General features: G+C 48.9%; 1 protein-coding gene across 32 annotated transcripts in view; it reads right to left on the reverse strand.

Annotated features, from left to right (window-relative positions):
* The window catches only part of macf1a (microtubule actin crosslinking factor 1a), a 217766-nt gene that overhangs the window by 39582 nt on the left and 159010 nt on the right, over window positions 1–19174 (reverse strand). For 25 of the 32 annotated variants that reach the window (XM_029122964.2, XM_020050185.3, XM_010873839.5 and 22 more), the window contains 12 exons: window positions 8162–8323; window positions 7757–7927; window positions 6584–6750; window positions 6111–6270; window positions 5268–5594; window positions 4711–4795; window positions 4323–4549; window positions 3844–4050; window positions 3148–3375; window positions 2618–2836; window positions 1529–1732; window positions 658–666 (listed from right to left, as the gene is read on the reverse strand). In XM_029122964.2, the coding sequence (XP_028978797.2) occupies window positions 658–666; window positions 1529–1732; window positions 2618–2836; window positions 3148–3375; window positions 3844–4050; window positions 4323–4549; window positions 4711–4795; window positions 5268–5594; window positions 6111–6270; window positions 6584–6750; window positions 7757–7927; window positions 8162–8323 (2166 nt within the window). The remainder of the gene's footprint in view (window positions 1–657; window positions 667–1528; window positions 1733–2617; window positions 2837–3147; window positions 3376–3843; window positions 4051–4322; window positions 4550–4710; window positions 4796–5267; window positions 5595–6110; window positions 6271–6583; window positions 6751–7756; window positions 7928–8161; window positions 8324–19174) is intronic. The other 7 variants (XM_034294852.1, XM_034294849.1, XM_034294872.1 and 4 more) reach the window with 3 other exon arrangements.

Consider the following 19174-nt stretch of genomic DNA (forward strand, 5'->3'; position numbering starts at 1 on the left):
CAAGAGCTAATTAAGGAGAGACAATAGCTAAAACAGAAACCACAGCTAGGGGGTGGTCAACCAACAATTCTCCTGTGCAAAACACAAATAGGAGAACAGACATTGGAAAAGACTCAGGAAGATCAGGTGGTCTACGTTCTGACTAAAGGATTATGTTCACTATAACACCATACAAACAAACAAAAGGGGTAAAATCTGTGGTCAGTGGTCATATTATTATCAGTGGTGATTAGTGGTCATGTTATGGTCAGTCGTTGTGTTATGCTTCTGCAGTAATGTTATGGTCAGTGGTCATATTATGGTTCAGCTGTCCTGTTATGGTTCAGCGGTCATGTTATGGTCAGTGGTCATGTTATGGTTCAGCTGTCATGTTATGGTCATTGGTGGTCAGTTGTCATGTTATGGTCAGTGGGCATGTTATGGTCAGAGGTCATGTTATGGTTCAGCGGTCATGTTATGGTCAGTGGTGGTCAGTGGTCATGTTTTGGTCAGTGGTCATGTTATGGTTCAGCTGTCCTGTTATGGTCATTGGTGGTCAGTTGTCATGTTATGGTCAGTGGGCATGTTATGGTCAGAGGTCATGTTATGGTCAGTGGTCATGTTATGGTCAGTGGTCATGTTATGGTCAGTGCAGTGCAGGTTGGTCAGTGTTCTTACCTCTACCAGCTAGGTGAGCAGTGACGATGGATGGATGAAATGGCAGGTCAACACACAGCACATCCACAATCAGTGAGAGACGGTACGGAGGGGGGAAGGATGGATGGAACAAACCAGGGAGGATTTAGGAGTGCGAGGAAAGGGGGAAATGTAAGGCCCAACCGAGGGGGGGATTAAAATGAACAGACAAAAGGCAAGAAGGTAAGATGAAAGTATTAAAAGAGAGAGAAACGGTGAGAGATTGAGAGAGGGGAGAAAGAGAGTGGGTGATATGGTCCGTTAGGGAATGGGGATGAAAAAACAATTGTGTGTTAGATCAATGACATGCGCACACTGTAGCCAGGCAACATGTACAGCCACAACACTGTCTACTGAAGCACTCAGTGATTATCAATGGGGCTAATGATTTATGGAATGACGTGTAAAGAGAGAGCCTTGGCCTATTTAAATAAAAATGGGAATGTTAAAATATATGCAACATAATGGTGTATAGGAAAAAAGCTGTGTAGCTATGGCAAATGGCAAAAAAAAAATTGATTGTTGAAACATTTCTTTGAGTGCCTAAATACGTTGCCTATTTAATATTGTCCGGTTATTTTGCTTTGCCTGGAAATGAACACACTGAGAAAATAATTAGCCTAACACCACATTACCCCCTTGTGGAAGAGCAGTGGAAGTGCACATTGACCACATCATGCAGTTAGCAGCTAGTTGTAGGTAAGGCATCCATACTAGAAAATCTTAAAGAAGCCCGTCAGATTTTCTCATACAGTCTGGTTGTATTGGGGCAGAAATTAGCAAACACAAAAGTCGTCAATCCACATAGTTTCATGCCACAAACCAATTTCTAAGGGCGTTTAAGGGCGCATACCTGTGAGGACTGTGACACAGCCTCGTCCAAGGCGGTGGCGCGACCTTTGACCTCTTCCTTGATGGCCAGGTAGCGCTTTTCAGCGTCGCTGTAGCGTTGTCTCACTGTGGCCCCCTCCTGATGGCTGAGCTCAGCCAGCTGGGGGCCGATCTTAAGCAACTTGTCGATGTGGGGCTTGTGCTCCGCTATGGACTCCCTCAGGAGCTGGATGAGGAAGGGAGGAAAATAAAAAACACAGGGGGGAAAAAGGAGGCGGATTGAAAAGAAGACATGGAAGGGATCATATTGAGTACAACAGACAGAAAAGGCAAGGAGGAGATATGTTCGTGCACTAAAGAAATAAAAACAAAATTCCCTTCAGAAATGACTTGCGATGACGCCCCAGAAGAGTCATGTAATGGTACCTTGGATGTTCTAAGGACACCCACCCCTGTTTGGGACAGTAGTAGGCTCTAATACTGTGTTTGGGACAGTCATAGGCTCTAATACTGTGTTTGGGACAGTCATAGGCTCTAATAATGTGTTTGGGACAGTCATAGGCTCTAATACTGTGTTTGGGACAGTCATAGGCTCTAATACTGTGTTTGGGACAGTCATAGGCTCTAATACTGTGTTTGGGACAGTCATAGGCTCTAATAATGTGTTTGGGACAGTCATAGGCTCTAATAATGTGTTTGGGACAGTCATAGGCTCTAATAATGTGTTTGGGACAGTCATAGGCTCTAATACTGTTTGGGACAGTCGTAGGCTCTAATACTGTGTTTGGGACAGTCATAGGCTCTAATACTGTGTTTGGGACAGTCGTAGGCTCTAATAATGTGTTTGGGACAGTCGTAGGCTCTAATACTGTGTTTGGGACAGTCGTAGGCTCTAATACTGTGTTTGGGACAGTCGTAGGCTCTAATACTGTGTTTGGGACAGTCGTAGGCTCTAATACTGTGTTTGGGACAGTCGTAGGCTCTAATACTGTGTTTGGGACAGTCGTAGGCTCTAATACTGTGTTTGGGACAGTCGTAGGCTCTAATACTGTGTTTGGGACAGTCGTTGGCTCTAATACTGTGTTTGTGGCAAAGTTTAATCCCTTCTCACCCTCATCTGCTCCTGCTGAAGTCGCAGGGCCTCGGTGTCGATGGCGGGTGGGGGCAGCTGGGCAATGAGGTTCTCAGTCTCTCCCAACCAGGGCTCCAGCTCTTCCTGGGTCTCCCAGAAACGGGCCACCAGGACCTGAGCCTGCTCCAGGGCTGAGAAACGCTCCTGGTGCTGCTGGCTCACCGCCTCGTAGCACGAAGACAGCGAGTCAGTCTTGACCTGAGGAGAGCGAGGAGAAAGGGGTGGGATGGTTCACAGCTGGTAACTCAACACACAAACTACTAGGATGTTTTGATTACATTTCTGACATTATATCATGATGATATTTAACTCATCGCTAATAAAACGTAATAATATAATACTATGTTCATCAAGTTATTTCATTTGACTGTGAATTCAATTCTCTTATAATGTTATGGAAGTACTCTAAAACAGTTTTACAATTCTTTCAGACCCCCTGATTCTTTGGGTTCTTTTACTCTTCTTAAACACTCCTATCCCTCTCCTTTCTCTCCAGCCTCCCTCCTCACCATCAGAGCATCTCTCTGGGTGTCGCTGCAGGTCTCCAGGATGTCGTCTCTGGTGTTGAGCAGCTGGTCCACGGTGTCTTTGTGTCGGATGATGTCGATGTTGAAGGCCCTCTGGACCTGCAGCTGGGCGACCGTCACGTCAGGCTCCAGACTCAGAGGGCCCAGGGATGACAGCTTCCTCTCAGTCTCCCCAGCCCAGGTCAGCTCCGCGTCCACCGCTTCCTCATACTGACAGAAAGACGAGGCGGGTTAGTGTTTAGAAACCCTTAGCGAGGTCGTCAGAAACGGGAGTGTCTTCAATCTAGTTTCCTATTCACACAAAAATGGTACGTGGGGCACCACTCCGGTCTTTTTCTATGCCTGATATGGCGGGTTAAGCGTTCAGGCTACATTAACAATGGCTTATGCTCTTTCCCAGCATTGGGAAGCCAACCTGCCAACAAGGGTTACCAACAGTTAGCCATTAGCATTACATAGCTTCACCAGGCTAAGAGAAGATCCAAAGAAACATTAGTCGGCTTCTCCTCTTTAGACTGACACAGACCAATAATAAAAATGAAATAAACTCTAGTAACATCCTCAACTTATATGAGTATACAATTTGGTCTACCCATGACCTATGAACACGTTCACTGAATGGATTTGTCAGCCAAGGGCTAAACGAAAGCTATGGACACCGTCCTAATGTTGCAGTACCTGCTGTGACCTCTGGATGGCGGCCTGCACCAGCAGTACCCGCTGGGTGATGGTCTCGTCCACCGTTCGGTAGCGCTGGTTGGCGTCGGCCACCAGGCGGTCCAGGCCCTCGCGGGCACGCCACGGCACCAGGTCTAACAGGGCACTGCCCACCTCATTCACTGTGTCAAGCACCAGACGCTTCTCCGCTGACACACACTTTAGCTCCTGGGAAAGTCAGGACACAACAGCATTTCAGTCAGAGGGGAAACTGAGGAGAAGAAGCTGACTTTCTGAAGAATCTCAAGAATCAACAAATGTAATGTTTGCCATTGGTCATATTAACCCTGAAGAGTCACTTTAAGTTTATAAACATACAAATGTCGTAGTCAATCTAACAAATCCTACCATGTATGAACATGGTGACAAGGTTTTCAAACAAAGGCTAGCGACCCAATTCTAGACGAACGCACTCAGATTCATACGCAACCGCAAACTACCTTCTGTCTGTCCTGATAGGCTGGCGTGGCGTCGGGTTCCATGACGTTGAGCTCCGCCTCCACCTCGTCGAGCCATAGGTTGAGGTCGTCGTGGGCGCTGGCGAATCGCGTGCTCAGCTGCAGGGCCTGCTCCAGGGTGCGGAGGGCTTTGCTGCTCCCGGCCGTCATCTCGCCGTAGCGGGACTTGATGCCGTCCAGCTTCTCCTGGATCAGCAACACCTCCTCACCTGCAGTGGATTAACCAACAGGATCAGCCGTTTGTGGTACGATAAGTTCCTGATAACAGGATCTGCGGTACGATAAGGGCGGACACAGGGACACTTCTGGCAGCTCGGCCGGTAAAAGAGATGGTTGGATGTGGACCTGGGGAGAGACGGTCATACTGCACCTGTAGTCTGCTTGAGCAGGGCCTGTCCATTCTTGATGGCCTGGTCCACCTGCTTCTTCCTGCTCACTATTTCCTCGTTCAGAGACTAATGGTGAGAGGGGGAGAGAAAAGAGAGTGAACATCCCATTGAGATAAATGGCAATGACTCAATGTCTAAACAGTGGTGCATTAGTATTGACCGGTGTTAATGAATAGTTACTCGCTTTCCAAACCATAGTATCCTACTAGTGTTAATGAACAGCTAGCTACACCAGGTTCAAACCATAGTATCCTACTAGTGTTAATGAACAGCTAGCTACACCAGGTTCAAACCATAGTATCCTACTAGTGTTAATGAACAGCTAGCTACACCAGGTTCAAACCATAGTATCCTACTAGTGTTAAGGAACAGCTAGCTACACCAGGTTCAAACCATAGTATCCTACTAGTGTTAATGAACAGCTAGCTACACCAGGTTCAAACCAAAGTATCCTACCAGTGTTAATGAACAGCTAGTTACTATTGGTTCAAACCATAAAAGTGAAAAGCAATTCCAAGTCCAAACCCTAGTATCGTACCAGTGTGTGTTTGTGCTGCTGGGTGAGGACGGCTGGCTGGTAGCTCTGCACAGTCACCTGTCCCAACCTCTGGCCCACCTCAGCCAACCAGTTGAGCACTTCCACTTCATCCTCCCCAAAGAGCTGAGCATTGGCAAGGGCCTGTTCCAGCATGATGGCCCTGCGCTGGCACCAATCACTGAGTTCAGAGTGGCCTAGCCGTACCACCCCAATGCGCTCCCTCAACCAATCACGGTCTGCTGTGCAGCTGAGGGGTGCAAGGGATTGGCCGAGCGCCTCGAGGCGGTCAACCTCGGCTCCTCTAGAGGAGACGGCCTCTTGGAGGGCCTGGGGTGGTGCATGTGGATACGAGTGTGGAGATGAAGGTGGAGGGAGAACAGAACAAAATCACAGGGAACAAATCAAATTTAAAATGAGAGCATGCAGATGGGAAATCATAATGAATGACTGTAAATCAAGAATAAAAGAATATATATATATATATATATATATATATATATATATAATGACAACATAACATCTGAAATCATAAATTCACAAATGTTATGTTGTCATTATTTTATTGACATTTACACTGAAAATATATCAAATCATATTAAAAGGAAAAAGGGAGAATGGCTGGAACTAAGGTTCTGTCACAGGACAAATTGTGTTACAGTGGCTTCCGCTTGTTTTCCTGATTTAATTCCAGGGACATATTTAGTATTCTATATGAACCCCCCATTAGGCCCTGCCTGGGTAGCACTTACTCTTCATGGCTTGTAAATGAACCATCCTACCCCCTAACAACATAAACCATGTGTGTCTACCTACTGTATCTTGTGATGACATCATCCAACCTACCTTGTGCTTTGTGATCTGCTGGCTGATTTTGGAGGTCTGAGTTCCCATGGGCTCGGCGCTGCTCAGGCGTCTCTCGGTGGCACTCAGCCACTCGCCAAGAGGCTCCACGGCCTCGTGGAACTGGAGCGCCAACCCCTGCAGCTCCTCCAGCTGGCACTGCCTGAGAGGGGGAGACGGACAACACTGTTCGGGTCGTCTTCCAACACCAACGTCTCAATGTGGACCAAAATAAGTAGTCTGACATAGATGCTTAGCTTTTTAATATTAAGCTATAAAAAGACATACAGGCTCACAGCCAGGGGATTTTTTTGAGACCCTTAACAACCCTTTTCGGTTGATCTAAAAACCTTTTGGTTACTGGTCCAATGCAGCCAGTCTACCTGCTGCCCTAAATGTGGAGGTGCGGTGATGAATGGCGACAACCTAAGTCCGTGCCCCTTGTGTAGTGTGTCCATTGGTGTAAGGTGTGGTACCTTGCGCTGGCCTTCTCCAGCAGCTTGCTCCATCTCTCGCCCAGACTCTCCAGTTGTTTTTGGATCTTGTCTCGGTCCTGTGTCTCCGCCGTGGCTGCGATCCTCTCCCCCTCCGCCTGGATCATCTGTACGGTAGCCCTGCGGTCGTCCAGCAGTCTTTGTAACAGCTGGGCAGGGAAAAACACAGAAGTTGCTTTCAACACCACAAATTCCATTGACTCATACATTTAATTCTGTTAAATTCAAGACCAGAAAGGTCAGTGTGCTTTCACGCTTACGTCGTAAATCAGTTGATAAGATGGTGTTCTTAGTTTAACCTTCACATTCAAGTCTGCAATGTTTCGCAGTGTTTTTCAAACATCAAACCATTTCTGTTTTGAAGTCTTTAACTCTCCATGATGTGTAACTCAAGGTGTCAGTCATCCAATTGGAAACCATTCATAATGTTCAGTGATCTTGTGAGAGGTCCGGGTAAACGCCACTAATCTCCAGCTTCCTGTCCACTGAGCCCCAGTGAAGCTCTACTTTTGGCGGCGGATATAAACACTTATGATTGAGTGGGAAGCCTAAGTCGGCTGGACTCTTCAGCACACAAACACGGGAAGTGTGTCAGATAGAACACAATGCCTGCTCTGCCTGATGGTCTGCCTGTTGCTCTGCCTGTTGGTTCCTCTGAGAAGCCGTCGCAATCCATCATCTTTGTGAACGGTGGTGTTGTATCGCAACCAAACAGGCAGACAATAAGTTGGCGTTTTCTCTCGCAAAACATACAGAAAACGTGTGTTATTTATGTCTCGGTGGGCTTCTTTTTCATGTATTAAAAGTCTCTTGATAATTTAAAAGCCTCTGAATAAGAGTAATAGCCATTTCCTTATGATTTGTGAACAAATTAATAAAAGCTCACACTAAAACATATATTATTATCCAAATCCTTATGTACCACTGAAATGTCAAATAAATAATTTTCATTAGGAATACTGACTGATGATTGACAAATGACACAAAAACCATAGCACACGTTTCTCGCTCCATCCCTCGTTTCCCCTCACTCCCTTAAGAGACTCATCCCTCATTCCGTCAGTCGTTCCATCTAGATGCTGTACTCAATCCATCGATCGCAGTGTCTAGACACTGACACACCTCTCTCACATCATCTACACACATCTCTCTCACCTTCTGCTCCTGGATCTGGGCCTTCACAACTCTGTATTCGGCTGACGGGGGCTTCTGATTGGCTACCAGCTCCTCCGTATCATTTAGCCAGCTCAAAAGGGGCTCCAGGGCATCCTGGAACTTCCCACAATGCAACAGAGCCTCCTGTAACTGGGCGATGCGCTCAGCAACCTGGTAAAAAAATTATGGGAGGGGTTAGGTCAATTACTTTGTTTATATAGACAGGTTTACATGGACATACGTGTAGACACAAAGCTGGCCCTACGCAAGCCCATCATTACATCAGCACAGGCCAAACAGATGCAACATACCAGTATGTATAGTTAAGCCGGAAAGACAGACAGACAAAGGAATGAAGAAACAGACTTAGGGCAGGCAGACAGGCCGACGGACGGACAGACTCACCCTCTTGTTGAGGGAGTTCCATCTGAGGTTGGTGTTGTCCAGGTCGTGTTCCAGAGCCTGGGTGTCGGTGTGTTTGGCCGCGCTCTGGATTAGGCCCTGGCCAACTGCGTTCACCTGCTGCAGCTTGGGTTGAATGGCGTCCACTTGCTCCCTCTCCACGGCCTGAGACAGAGAGAGGGAGAGGAAAGGGGGAGGGAAACGAGCGCAACGGGGGGGGGGGGGGGGGGTGAGAAGAGAGACGTATGGGGGAAATGGGATTAGAAGGATTACAGAGCTAGAAAGTCAGGGTGTCTGAAAAAGGCAGAGTTGAACACACACTCTTCGCCTGTCTGGCCACATTACTCAAACACACACGCCATCGTCCACGGCTGAAGCCACGCTAGGATGACAACGGCAGCCGAACTCTAAAGAAAAGTCCACAAAGTCAACGCCAAACTAAACACATGGCTCCAAGGGCCAATCTAGCCTCGCTACACACATTTTTGGACCTATGAATTAATAATATGCGTTGATTTATTGTTGAAAACCACAACTTCAATGAAATGCCTTAGAAGTGTACTTTAACTGTTGTACCCAAACACAACTTGAAATCTCACCTTATTTTACAAAGACATTTGGAAACAAAGTAAAGAAACATGAAGCTCTGTCAATTTGATTCAATTCAATTATCCAACCCCATCCCTCAGCATTTTACTGGGAAGGGGATAATGTTGTGTTATAGTTTCAACTGGTGATTGAAAAGCCAAATGCAGCGTTCCCTTAGAACTGGATTGAGATTACAGGCACTCAGAATTAGCCCGGGTGGTCACCAACGGTGGAGATGCCAAACCTTGTTGACCACACACACAGAAATTGGCTAGGCTCAGAGGCTGGGACGAAACAGTTGCTATGATAACAGTTGGAAGCGTGATTGGAAGAGAAAACAAAGCGTTACTTCAATTGTTAATGAAATGAAAATGACAAGAGTGAAATACTAAGACAAAGGATTTCTCTAAAGTACCTTTAATGACTGTTTGATTTACAGCGACGAAGCGGCGCAAAACAGGCCGGCTGGGTTTGGGAAAAGGAATATGAGTACGAGTTTTGTCCTCTTTGGAGCCACATCAAAGCACATTGGTTTTCTACACCGTGTAATCACCTGGAAACAACTGTGTGGAGGTCTGCCTTTTGATGCTGTTCTATAAGGAAAATGTTTATTGGAATCCGCTCATCTGCAGTGAATATTGTGTGAAAGGGCTGCTTTTCCACGGCAGAACATAATGTGTAGGAGTTAAAAAGAGGACATGCAGGCTAAAATAGTTTGTTGTTCCTATGGCTGCATTTAAACAGGCAATTCGATTCAGACTGTTTTTTGGGGGGTTTTCTACCACTGACAGGTATTTTGAAAAATATTTTCTCATCAGACCCTTTTCAGAGCTTATGTGATTAGTCAAAAGACAAATTAGCAAAAAAGAATAATCGAACTGGGCTGCCTGTATAGATGAATGCTGCATTTGTGTCGCTACTGTCCGCTGACAGAAAGTGAGCCATGCAAAAAGAAAAAAAAAGGTGTCAGTTTAAAAATAAAAGTCAGCAGGACCAAAAAAAACTGAAAGAAGCAGCGAGGAGTTACAGCTGTGTTGTGGTGTTGGGCCTCCTCCCTGGGTCAAACAGGAAGCCTGTGGGCCTCGACAACAATGAGACTCAGCCATGACCCGCTGCTCCACCCTATCCATATCCCGGGCTATGTGGGTGTGTGTGTGTATATGTGTGCGCTTGATGTGAGCAACGGTTTAAAGGACTTTTTGGCATGGCAAACATTTGTTTACACTGGCAAAGCAAATGGAAAAAAAGACAAATAAAATAAAAATAATGTACAGCTACAGTTGAAAAAATACATTAAAAACACATTCCCTATTTCTCACTCCCTTTCCCTTTCTCTTGTTCCTCCACAAACTCCCCCCTCCCCATTTCCAACAAATACAACCCCCCCCCCCCCCTCCTCTGTCTTCAGCCAGCTCAGAGCGGTTGACTCTACACTAAACCAGAGCTCTGGAAAATAGCTGGGATGTTTCTCATTCCTCCCCACCTCTCTCAACTGTGGCGGCAGGCTCACACTCTTCCACTTATAAGCTGTCGCCCTCACCTCGCTCTCCTTCCCATCATCCTCACTTTCTCCCCTACCCCGTCACTTGCCCCTCGACCCGCAAAACCCCACCTCCAACGTCAACCACCTCCCCCTCATTTCACCGCTCCCTTTGTCCCTCGCTCAGCCCAAACCAAAACCCAAAACTGGCTCTAGCCACGCTTCAGCCACAATCTAGTTTAGATGGAGCCATTTTGTTTGTTTGTTTGTGTCTGGCTCAAGCCATGTCCCCAAGTTGACCTCTCGGGACCGGTTGGCTCAAATGGAGAAAACTGTTTGAATGTTTGAGAAACGTTCTACTGCTCCCTCAACAATGACTCTCAACTCTTATTTCAAACAGTGCGTGCGTGAGAGACCACTCGTGAAGCGCACACATACGCGTGTGCCCGCCTGTGTGCCCGCCTGTGTGTCCGCCTGTGTGTCCGCCTGTGTGTCCGCCTGTGTGTCCGCCTGTGTGTCCGCCTGTGTGCCCGCCTGTGTGCCCGCCTGTGTGTCCGCCTGTGTGTCCGCCTGTGTGTCCGCCTGTGTGTACTACAGCAAGATAAGGCAGAGGGTCGCATGGCTGGTGTTTAGACCATCAGTCAGGAACAATCGCAGACCTTAATCACAACCAATGGACCTAGGCTCTGCTAACACAAACTACTGCCTGACCTACAGGTAGAGGGCGAATGTCAGTACGCTTTCTTGCAGGTGCCTACACTCGCGACTTTCAGAGCGTGCTGAAGGAATCCCACTTATCTCGGTGTGTGAAGCAAGATTTCTGCAATGCCAGGGTTGCGATTCCCACGGGGGCCGGGTATGAAGAACAGTCACTGGTAGTACTGACTGATAAAATGGTGGGTCCCAAGACAGTTCTCAGAGACTACTATAGACCACTTCAGAGAGAACTACAGAACAGTGATGAACATCATTCCCTCTATGTATATAAAATGTATATGAAAAAACCTTTTTCTGTTGCAGAAATCCAGACCCTCCCCCAATTCCTGCTCTCTTTCTGCCACCTCCCCATCTTTCTCCCCCGGTTTCCTTTTTGGTTGAACACAGAGGGAGGGAAGCAGGGTCTGATTTGGCCCTGACCTCAATGCCAGAATAATGCAGTGGTAGTTCACCATGGTTAGACTGGGCAGGGCTGAATCCATTAATCATCAAAGCGGCAGAGAAATATCCGTTTTTGATGACAAATTGCATTTGAACTAGAGCCAAGCTCATACTAATTTGCACTCTGGGTATTAGTACCATAACCTCCCTCCGGTCTGCCCTACCTCATTCTCACTCTCTCACTCCCTTTCTACCTCTCCCTTTCTTTCTCCCTTTCCTATTTGGCAGGTGCTTCCTGGACGTCTGCTCGTCTTTCAGGACAATTATTATCATATCAATGAAATATGGCCAGCTGTGTTATCGGATCTGAGCCCACCTGCAATTGCTGTACAGATTGTCTGTCTGCCTGTCTGTACAGTCTGTCTGTCTGTCTGTTTGTCTGTACAGTCTGTCTGTCTGCCTGTCTGTACAGTCTGTCTGTCTGTCTGTTTGTCTGTACAGTCTGTCTGTCTGTCTGTTTGTCTGTACAGTCTGTCTGTCTGCCTGCCTGTCTGTACAGTCTGTCTGTCTGCCTGCCTGTCTGTACAGTCTGTCTGTCTGCCTGCCTGTCTGTCTGCCTGCCTGTCTGTACAGTCTGTCTGTCTGCCTGTCTGTTCCTCTGCCTGTGTCTGTCTGTATGTCCAATCTGTATGTCTGTCTGTACAGTCTCTCTGTCTCTCTGTCTCTGTCTGTCTGTGTGTACAGTCTGTCTGTCTGTCTGTCCAGTCAGTCTGTACAGTCTGTCTGTCCAGTCAGTCTGTCCAGTCAGTCTGTACAGTCTGTCTGTACAGTCTGTCTGTACAGTCTGTCTGTACAGTCTGTCTGTACAGTCTGTCTGTCCAGTCTGTCTCTGTCCTGTCTGTCTGTCCAGTCTGTCTCTGTCCTGTCTGTGTCTGTCCTGTCTGTGTCTGTCCTGTCTGTGTCTGTCTGTCTGTGTCTGTCTGTGTCTGTCTGTGTCTGTTTGTGTCTGTCTGTGTCTGTTTGTGTCTGTCTGTGTCTGTCTGTGTCTGTGTCTGTCTGTGTCTGTCTGTCTGTGTGTGTGTCTGTCTGTGTGTGTGTCTGTCTGTCTGTGTGTCTGTCTGTCTGTGTGTCTGTCTGTGTGTGTGTGTCTGTGTGTGTCTGTGTGTGTGTGTGTGTGTCTGTGTGTGTGTGTGTCTGTCTGTCTGTGTGTCTGTGTGTCTGTCTGTGTGTCTGTCTGTCTGTGTGTCTGTCTGTGTGTCTGTCTGTCTGTGTGTCTGTCTGTGTGTCTGTCTGTCTGTGTGTCTGTCTGTGTGTCTGTCTGTGTGTCTGTCTGTGTGTCTGTCTGTGTGTCTGTCTTGCCTCCACTTTATTTTTCATTGTAACCACCCGTTCTGTTTTTTCTTCTTATGGAAATGTGTCAGTGTGCTTATGTTATACACCGAGAATATCCCAACAGCATCTCAAACGGAATGAAATGAAATGTAACACCAGACTGTTTTGTGTCTATGTATATGTCTGCCTTTTATGTCTTTCCAGTAACTGTCTGTCCGCCCTGTCTTCCTACTCAGTTTCCTAAGCTTTGGTCCATCTGTCTTTGTGTCAGTGTACAGCAATACACAGCCATGCCTTTAAACGGTGCCTCCCGTTAAGCCACGGCCCTTCTGCTTATCTGGCCCTGCCAAGTTAGCCATCCTTATCATTTCACTGGGCCCTATCTTTCAGGACTACCACGTGTATTGCCAAAACAGCTCTTTGTTCCCTCCCGTTGCTCTCTCTTGCTCCAAAATGGCCACCCTTTCCATTAAAAACCAGCACAAACCATGCCTCCAAAACCATACATGCTCTCTTGTTTGTATTTTATTTTCCTGTCCAATGTGGCCACTGAGGAGTGAGCGACTGGCCATAGCCATGGCTCAGATAGTCCCTTATCTTCTATTTATATTCACACCCCCCCCCCCACACAATGTTGTACAATGTTCCTGCGTTCCTGGCAGCAGCAACACCCCCTCCATACACCACTAGTGTTTACTTCTCACTTCCTTATCTAACTGTGCCATTGGACCGGAGAAATGATAGAGACAGAGAAACAGAGATACTTTTCTTTTCCCCTTCAGGAACCTCCTTGTACTGCATTAGAATGACAGCACATAGCATCTGATTGCATTAAGGAGCGGGGGCAGAAAGGCTGTGGCTATACTTCAACCACACGCACGCACACACACACGTACGCACGGGCTAAATGACATGAAACCCACAGACACACCACAAACATGCACACTAAATGAGATGAAGATGCAGCCACACACAGCCGCAAACAGGCAGTAAATGAGATGGGCAAGATCAGCCCCCCAGTGTGTGTAGATGAGGGAGCTGGTAATGTAATCATACGAGCCAGGAGTCTGTAAGGCAGGCAGACATACAGACAGACGGCGTGACGCAGGGCAGGCCCCGGCTTAGACATGGCCACCTGTCAAACACACAGGCCCTGGGAGACGTATGCCTGCTTCCAACCCCAATGGCAGACTGCACAGGGGAGGGAACAACGCAAGTGGTGTGGCGGTGGGGGACGCGCAAAGACCATTGCAAGACGTTTAAGAGGCGGCATGAGGCTCTAATACAGTGGCGGCTGAGGAGGGTGTAGTAACAGAGTACCACACACACACACACACAGGTAGTCAGGAGAGAATGGAAACATGCCTGTAGAGGATAGGCAGACACAGAGGAACCCCGGTCACGCTACAGAAAGAGACTTAGACAAACACCTAGCTAGCAGATTGGAATGTCCATAAAGTGGGGGGGGGGGCTCACAACTGCTCTGTTCAGACGTCACTCAATGGAACGACGTGGCGTTCAAAACATGAATTCAAAACTCCTTGCGGACGGTTTTGGATTTCGTCTAATTAAGTAATCGAACACGACATTGGAAGATATAAAGAAATTCAGAAGTCTTGCAGTAACCTAAACAAATACCGGCCCTTCAAATACTGAGCTTGTTATCACGTTATACGAAACAGATGGAAGTCCTTACTTCTGAGCCTGTGATCTATGCGACCGTACACAAACAAGAGAGGCATGTAAACAAACTCTTTAAGTTCAGATGTTTCAAACGGTTGGGTCAAGCTGCAATTTAGACTCAATTCAAACAACGAAATAGCCGCTTGGACGTCATGTGCTTAAATTATGCCAACACCACACTGGAGATCAAAATGCATGAACAAGACTTTCCCTAACCTATTGTTCTATCTTTAGTACAGTTCTCAAACACTGCCTTGTACACAGTCATACAGAGAGCCTGATGGACCTCAAGATAAAATGGACAGACCCCTGTTGTTGAACATCATATTGCAATCATTTGGTGACTAACCACAGCCGCACAGCAAGATAATTTTGGCCCTAGCCCCTTAACCACTGCATTTTCAAAGCTCTGCATTCATCAACTTCATTCAGTTAATACAGAAATAATTGAGAGCCAGTGTGATCCCATAGCATTCCTCCTATCAGAGGAAGTGTGGATATTAGCAGCATGCTGGGACCAATCACTGAAAACTAAGACCAGAGGGTGGGGCCAAAATGAGAGGCGTATGAGACTACGTGCCAAGTACCTACAAACTCCACATCACCTTAAAATGTATCCTATCAAGCTGAGCAACTGACCAGTTGACAGAAAACACTGTCCGGCAGTTTCAGCATCTGTCTGACAAACTTTACGACAGATGGAAAATGGTTATACCTCATCCTGGGTCTCTGTGCCTTGGCAGGGTGAGAGTAATCTTTCCTGCCCCATGGTTTTTGGTTCTGGTGGGGTCTCGCAGTCTGACCTTTCTGAAGGGGGCCTCTGGTCCTCGAATTGGCCCTCCCAGAATAGTCCCTGAAGTAACCCAGGTTCCAGCTCCCCCCACTCCCTGCTGGTATGAGGAGGGTCCAGGGTCGATCCGTCAGACTCCCAGTCACTGTCCCCAGTCATGGAACCAAGAGCGAAATCCATTCCTGACTGGGTGCCCTCTGAGTACGAGTCCCCGTAGTCAAGCTCCTGGGCATCCTCGCATGCAGAGCCTCCGTCGGACACCTGGAGTAGCCGCTCCGGGGCGGCCAAGTAGACAAAGCTGTCAGAGCTAAGGAAGGCCCCTTCTTCTGGCTCAGAGCAGGGTTTGGGGACTGGACTAGGGGGTGATGAAGACTCCAGCGGGGAGGGGGGGCAGTCCTGGGGGAACAGGGGTGGCACAGACACCGCCAGGTAAACAAAACTGTCGGTGGCCACAAAGGTGTCCAAGTCTTTGCCATCCAGTCCTGCCCCTCTTGGCTCATGCTGAACGGGGAACAGTGGTAAGGGTGATGGGGGGCCAGATAGGATTTGCTGGGCAGGGAAGTGTGTATGACATAGAGAGTCTGCGAGAGCTTTTGGGCTGCTTGTGGACTTCTGGTCTGTGTCATGTCCAGAGACGTCTAGAGAAGAAACATCATCTGCAGGGATAGAGCTGTCCTGAGGATCTGATGACGCAAGTGACATACCCTCAGTGTCAGAGGCTGTCTCCTTAGCAACATCACTAATCTCTGAGGAGACCCTCTCGTCTTGACAGGAAGTGTGTACATCAACATCCTCTGAAGCACTAACCCCTATTTCTTCATCTATCTGGCTAGACCAAGAGGATGGATCAACGCAAGCTCCTTCAATTTCCCAACTGGACTCCCAGCTAGATTGCTCACATGCTCTCCTGTCCGGCTCCCCCTGTTCCTCAAACCCCTGCCCCTCCGCATAGGGATTCTGTGGGCAGGGGGAGGGAGGACGTGGGCTGGCCAGTTGAAGGCACACCTTCGTTTCCTCGCTCTCTTCCTCAACTTCGTGCTCTGAGGACGCCCCACTGTCCAGGTCCCACTCAGTCTCAGCAGGAGGCTCGTGCTCACAGTTGGCCTGGGTTGTGTCGGAAAAAATGGTTCTGTCCAGCTGGGACATGTGGACCCCGCTGGAGTCCGACTCAAGGAGAGGTCCGCAGCTGGAATCCCTCCCAGTAGTCCCAGCACAACTCTGATCCCTTCCCTCTTTATCATCAATATCATATTGTTCATCTTCAATGAGAACCTGATCTAGCTCATAACATGGTTCTAGTTCATCCAGGTCAGTGTGTTCAGTAGAGGTCTGTGGTTGAGCCTGATAAATGTGTCCAGGACTAAGTTCTGGTGAAAATGTGTCAGGGTGTTCGAACCAAGACTCAGTGCAATCAGTCTCTGTGAATTCTTCTATGTCCATAGGGAGGGTCTCCACAAAATATATACATGCCTCAGTAACATCCTCCTGCTCCTTTTCCTCTTCTACCTCCTCCTCCTCCTCCTCCTCTACACTGGCTAAGGGGTAGGGATCTGTTGCCTCGGTAGATTCAGGGTCCACAGAGCTCTCCCCTCCCTCGTCTTCTAAACACTGTCTCTCCAGCTCAAGGAATAGGTCGTCTGAGCCGGCACCTGAACTAGGGCAAGGTGAGGCACTGTGGGTGCCAGGACCCCGAAAGCCGGTCGGAGGGGTCAGAAGAGGCCAATTTCCAGAAGAAGGTGCATAGTGCTGGTGCTCCCAGCCCTCTCCAGACTCCCCCTCCCAACATTGTTCAATGATCTCCCTGTTCTCCAGCTTTAGCACTGCCTCCCACTCCCTCTCCTCTCTCTGAGACCTCTCCTCATTGTCCCTCTCTCCCTTCTCAATAATTTCTTCCTCCTTTCTCATTGCTTCCTCCCCCATCTCATCTTCTTCCTGTCCTTTCCCTCTTCTGTCAATCAGCTCCTCTTCATTCTCCAACTCCTCCAGCTCCTGTAAGATCCTGCGTTCGTCCTCTTCAAATTTGAGCTCAGAGGCAGTTCTCTGCCGGAGTTCACCATTAGGGGGAATCCAGCCCAGGAGCCCCTCTTCACCCCCCACCTGGCTGAGGCAGGGGGAGAGAGGAAGCCCTCCGTAGGCCATCCCCTCATCCTGAAGGAAAGGCGATGGGGGGTCAAGTAGGTAGAAGGACTCCTCGTCCAGGTCACTGTCCTCCCCAAGTAAGGGAGGTAGGGGGGGCAGGGAGGGGAGGTGGTGATGGCGCATGCCCCCATGAGACCTCTTGCCCCCCCTTATGCTGCGGGGCCAAGTGCGTGCTTTAGTCGGGGGGCAAAACACAGGTTTGGGTGAGGCCAACTGGGGCAGAAGAGGAGCATTGTCCTGGTCTTGTTCTAGAAGTGGTGAATCATTCTCTCTTTCAGAGTCGGAAGCCTTGGTCACTTCAGGATTCTCCTCTGGAATTCTTCTGATACCAGCTTTAGGCGATACAGCTGGCCGCCTAGGATGGTCATCCCTTTTTCTGTCAGGCTGCCTGGTAGCACAGGGACTCTGCCGTGGGGTGCTGGCAGAGCCCTGGTGAGGCTGAGCAGGTAACTGCACAGATGGCTGTTCTTTTGAAGGGGAGGGTAGTGCATGTGTTTGCCTGTGTTGTTGTTTCTGGAGCAGGGGGTGAAGCTGTTTCTGCCGGCTGAGAGGGTGCTGTTGAAAGGGGGGGACGGGACTCACTGTCGGTGTCAATGACGGGGAGGAGGAGGCAGGAGTTTGAAGACCCCCGGAGGACAAAGTGGAAGGCGAGTACGGAGGTAATGGGTGTGTGGAGGTTGGGGTTGGAGGCAGCAGAGAAAGTGGAACCCCGGGACCTGAGAGGCGCTTCTCTGCACTCTCCCCCGGAGAAAATTCCAGCCTCTCCGCAAACTCAGGGTAACTGGGGGGCATGAAGGCCTTCCAGGAGCGGCGATTGGGATTGTCTTTCTTATCGCCTGCCTGGTGGCGCCTTTTTACTGCAGCTACTCCACTGGAGGCAGATGACGAGGGAGCGACTGGCAGACCGGATCCACCACCGCTTCCGAGTGGCGACATGCTCTGGGGATCACCTGTGAGCTTGAGGGCGTCAAAGATGACCCGTTCGTCCAGTCTTTTAATGCCGCCATCAGCGTGTGCCCTTGACACAAAGACGCTCCCCAAGTCGGCCCCGATAGTGCCGTTGCTGGAGAGGGTGCTTCCCTCGCCGCCAACGCCGCAGCCTCCTCCGCCCGAGCCCAAGGTGCTACGCGACGGCTGGCTGAGCTTGGAGGAGCCCTGGTCGATCTGCTCGTTGATGCGCATGGTGTCGTAGATTGAGCGCTGGGGGACGTAGCAGTCCTCAATGTAGGCCTCATCCTCATCCCCCTTCCCCAGACAACGGGGGTTCTGCCTCAGGCAGTCCGGACGGCTGAGGGGCTTCCCCATCCCTCCGCCACCCCCAGGGGAGATCCCCTGACACCCTGCAGTGGTCCCTTATAGGGGCAGGTTGGCCCCCTTGGGGACCAGGCCAATCAGTATTCCACAGAAAACAATTGGATGAATACCTCAGAGGCCAAAAGATAAAGGCCAATTGTTCAACCGTTCCCGGTCCAATCCCAAATCCAAAGCATTAATCTACTTTATTGTGCAAAAGTCAGCCAAAATAAATCTCAATGGTTTGCAATCCCGAGTAGAAGTCCACAGGTCCTTATTTGACTTTGTCACTTCAATAGCAGTGCAGCTGCATTTCCAAGCTCCGTCTAAAATGCAGGTGAGCATCAGTGAGTGAGAGTCCTGCATGGATCTTGCTGCACTTAGCTGGCAGCATATTAATCAGTACTGTTTGCTTGGAATTCTACTAGGAAGGAGGGAGGGGAGGGACACTGGCTGTGGGTCTGTCTCCGAGAAGTCCCAAGTCCAGGATGAGGTGAGTGCTGTGGAGATAACATCCTTTTGTTTTCTGGAGTTAACTCCCCCTCACTGCCTGATCCTTTCCCACTCTCCCCTAGCCGTTACAGGACAGTTCCTTCCGCTTTCGTCTCTCCCT

The sequence above is a fragment of the Esox lucius genome, chromosome 10, assembly GCF_011004845.1.
Source record: "Esox lucius isolate fEsoLuc1 chromosome 10, fEsoLuc1.pri, whole genome shotgun sequence".
Taxonomy (NCBI): Eukaryota; Metazoa; Chordata; class Actinopteri; order Esociformes; family Esocidae; genus Esox; species Esox lucius.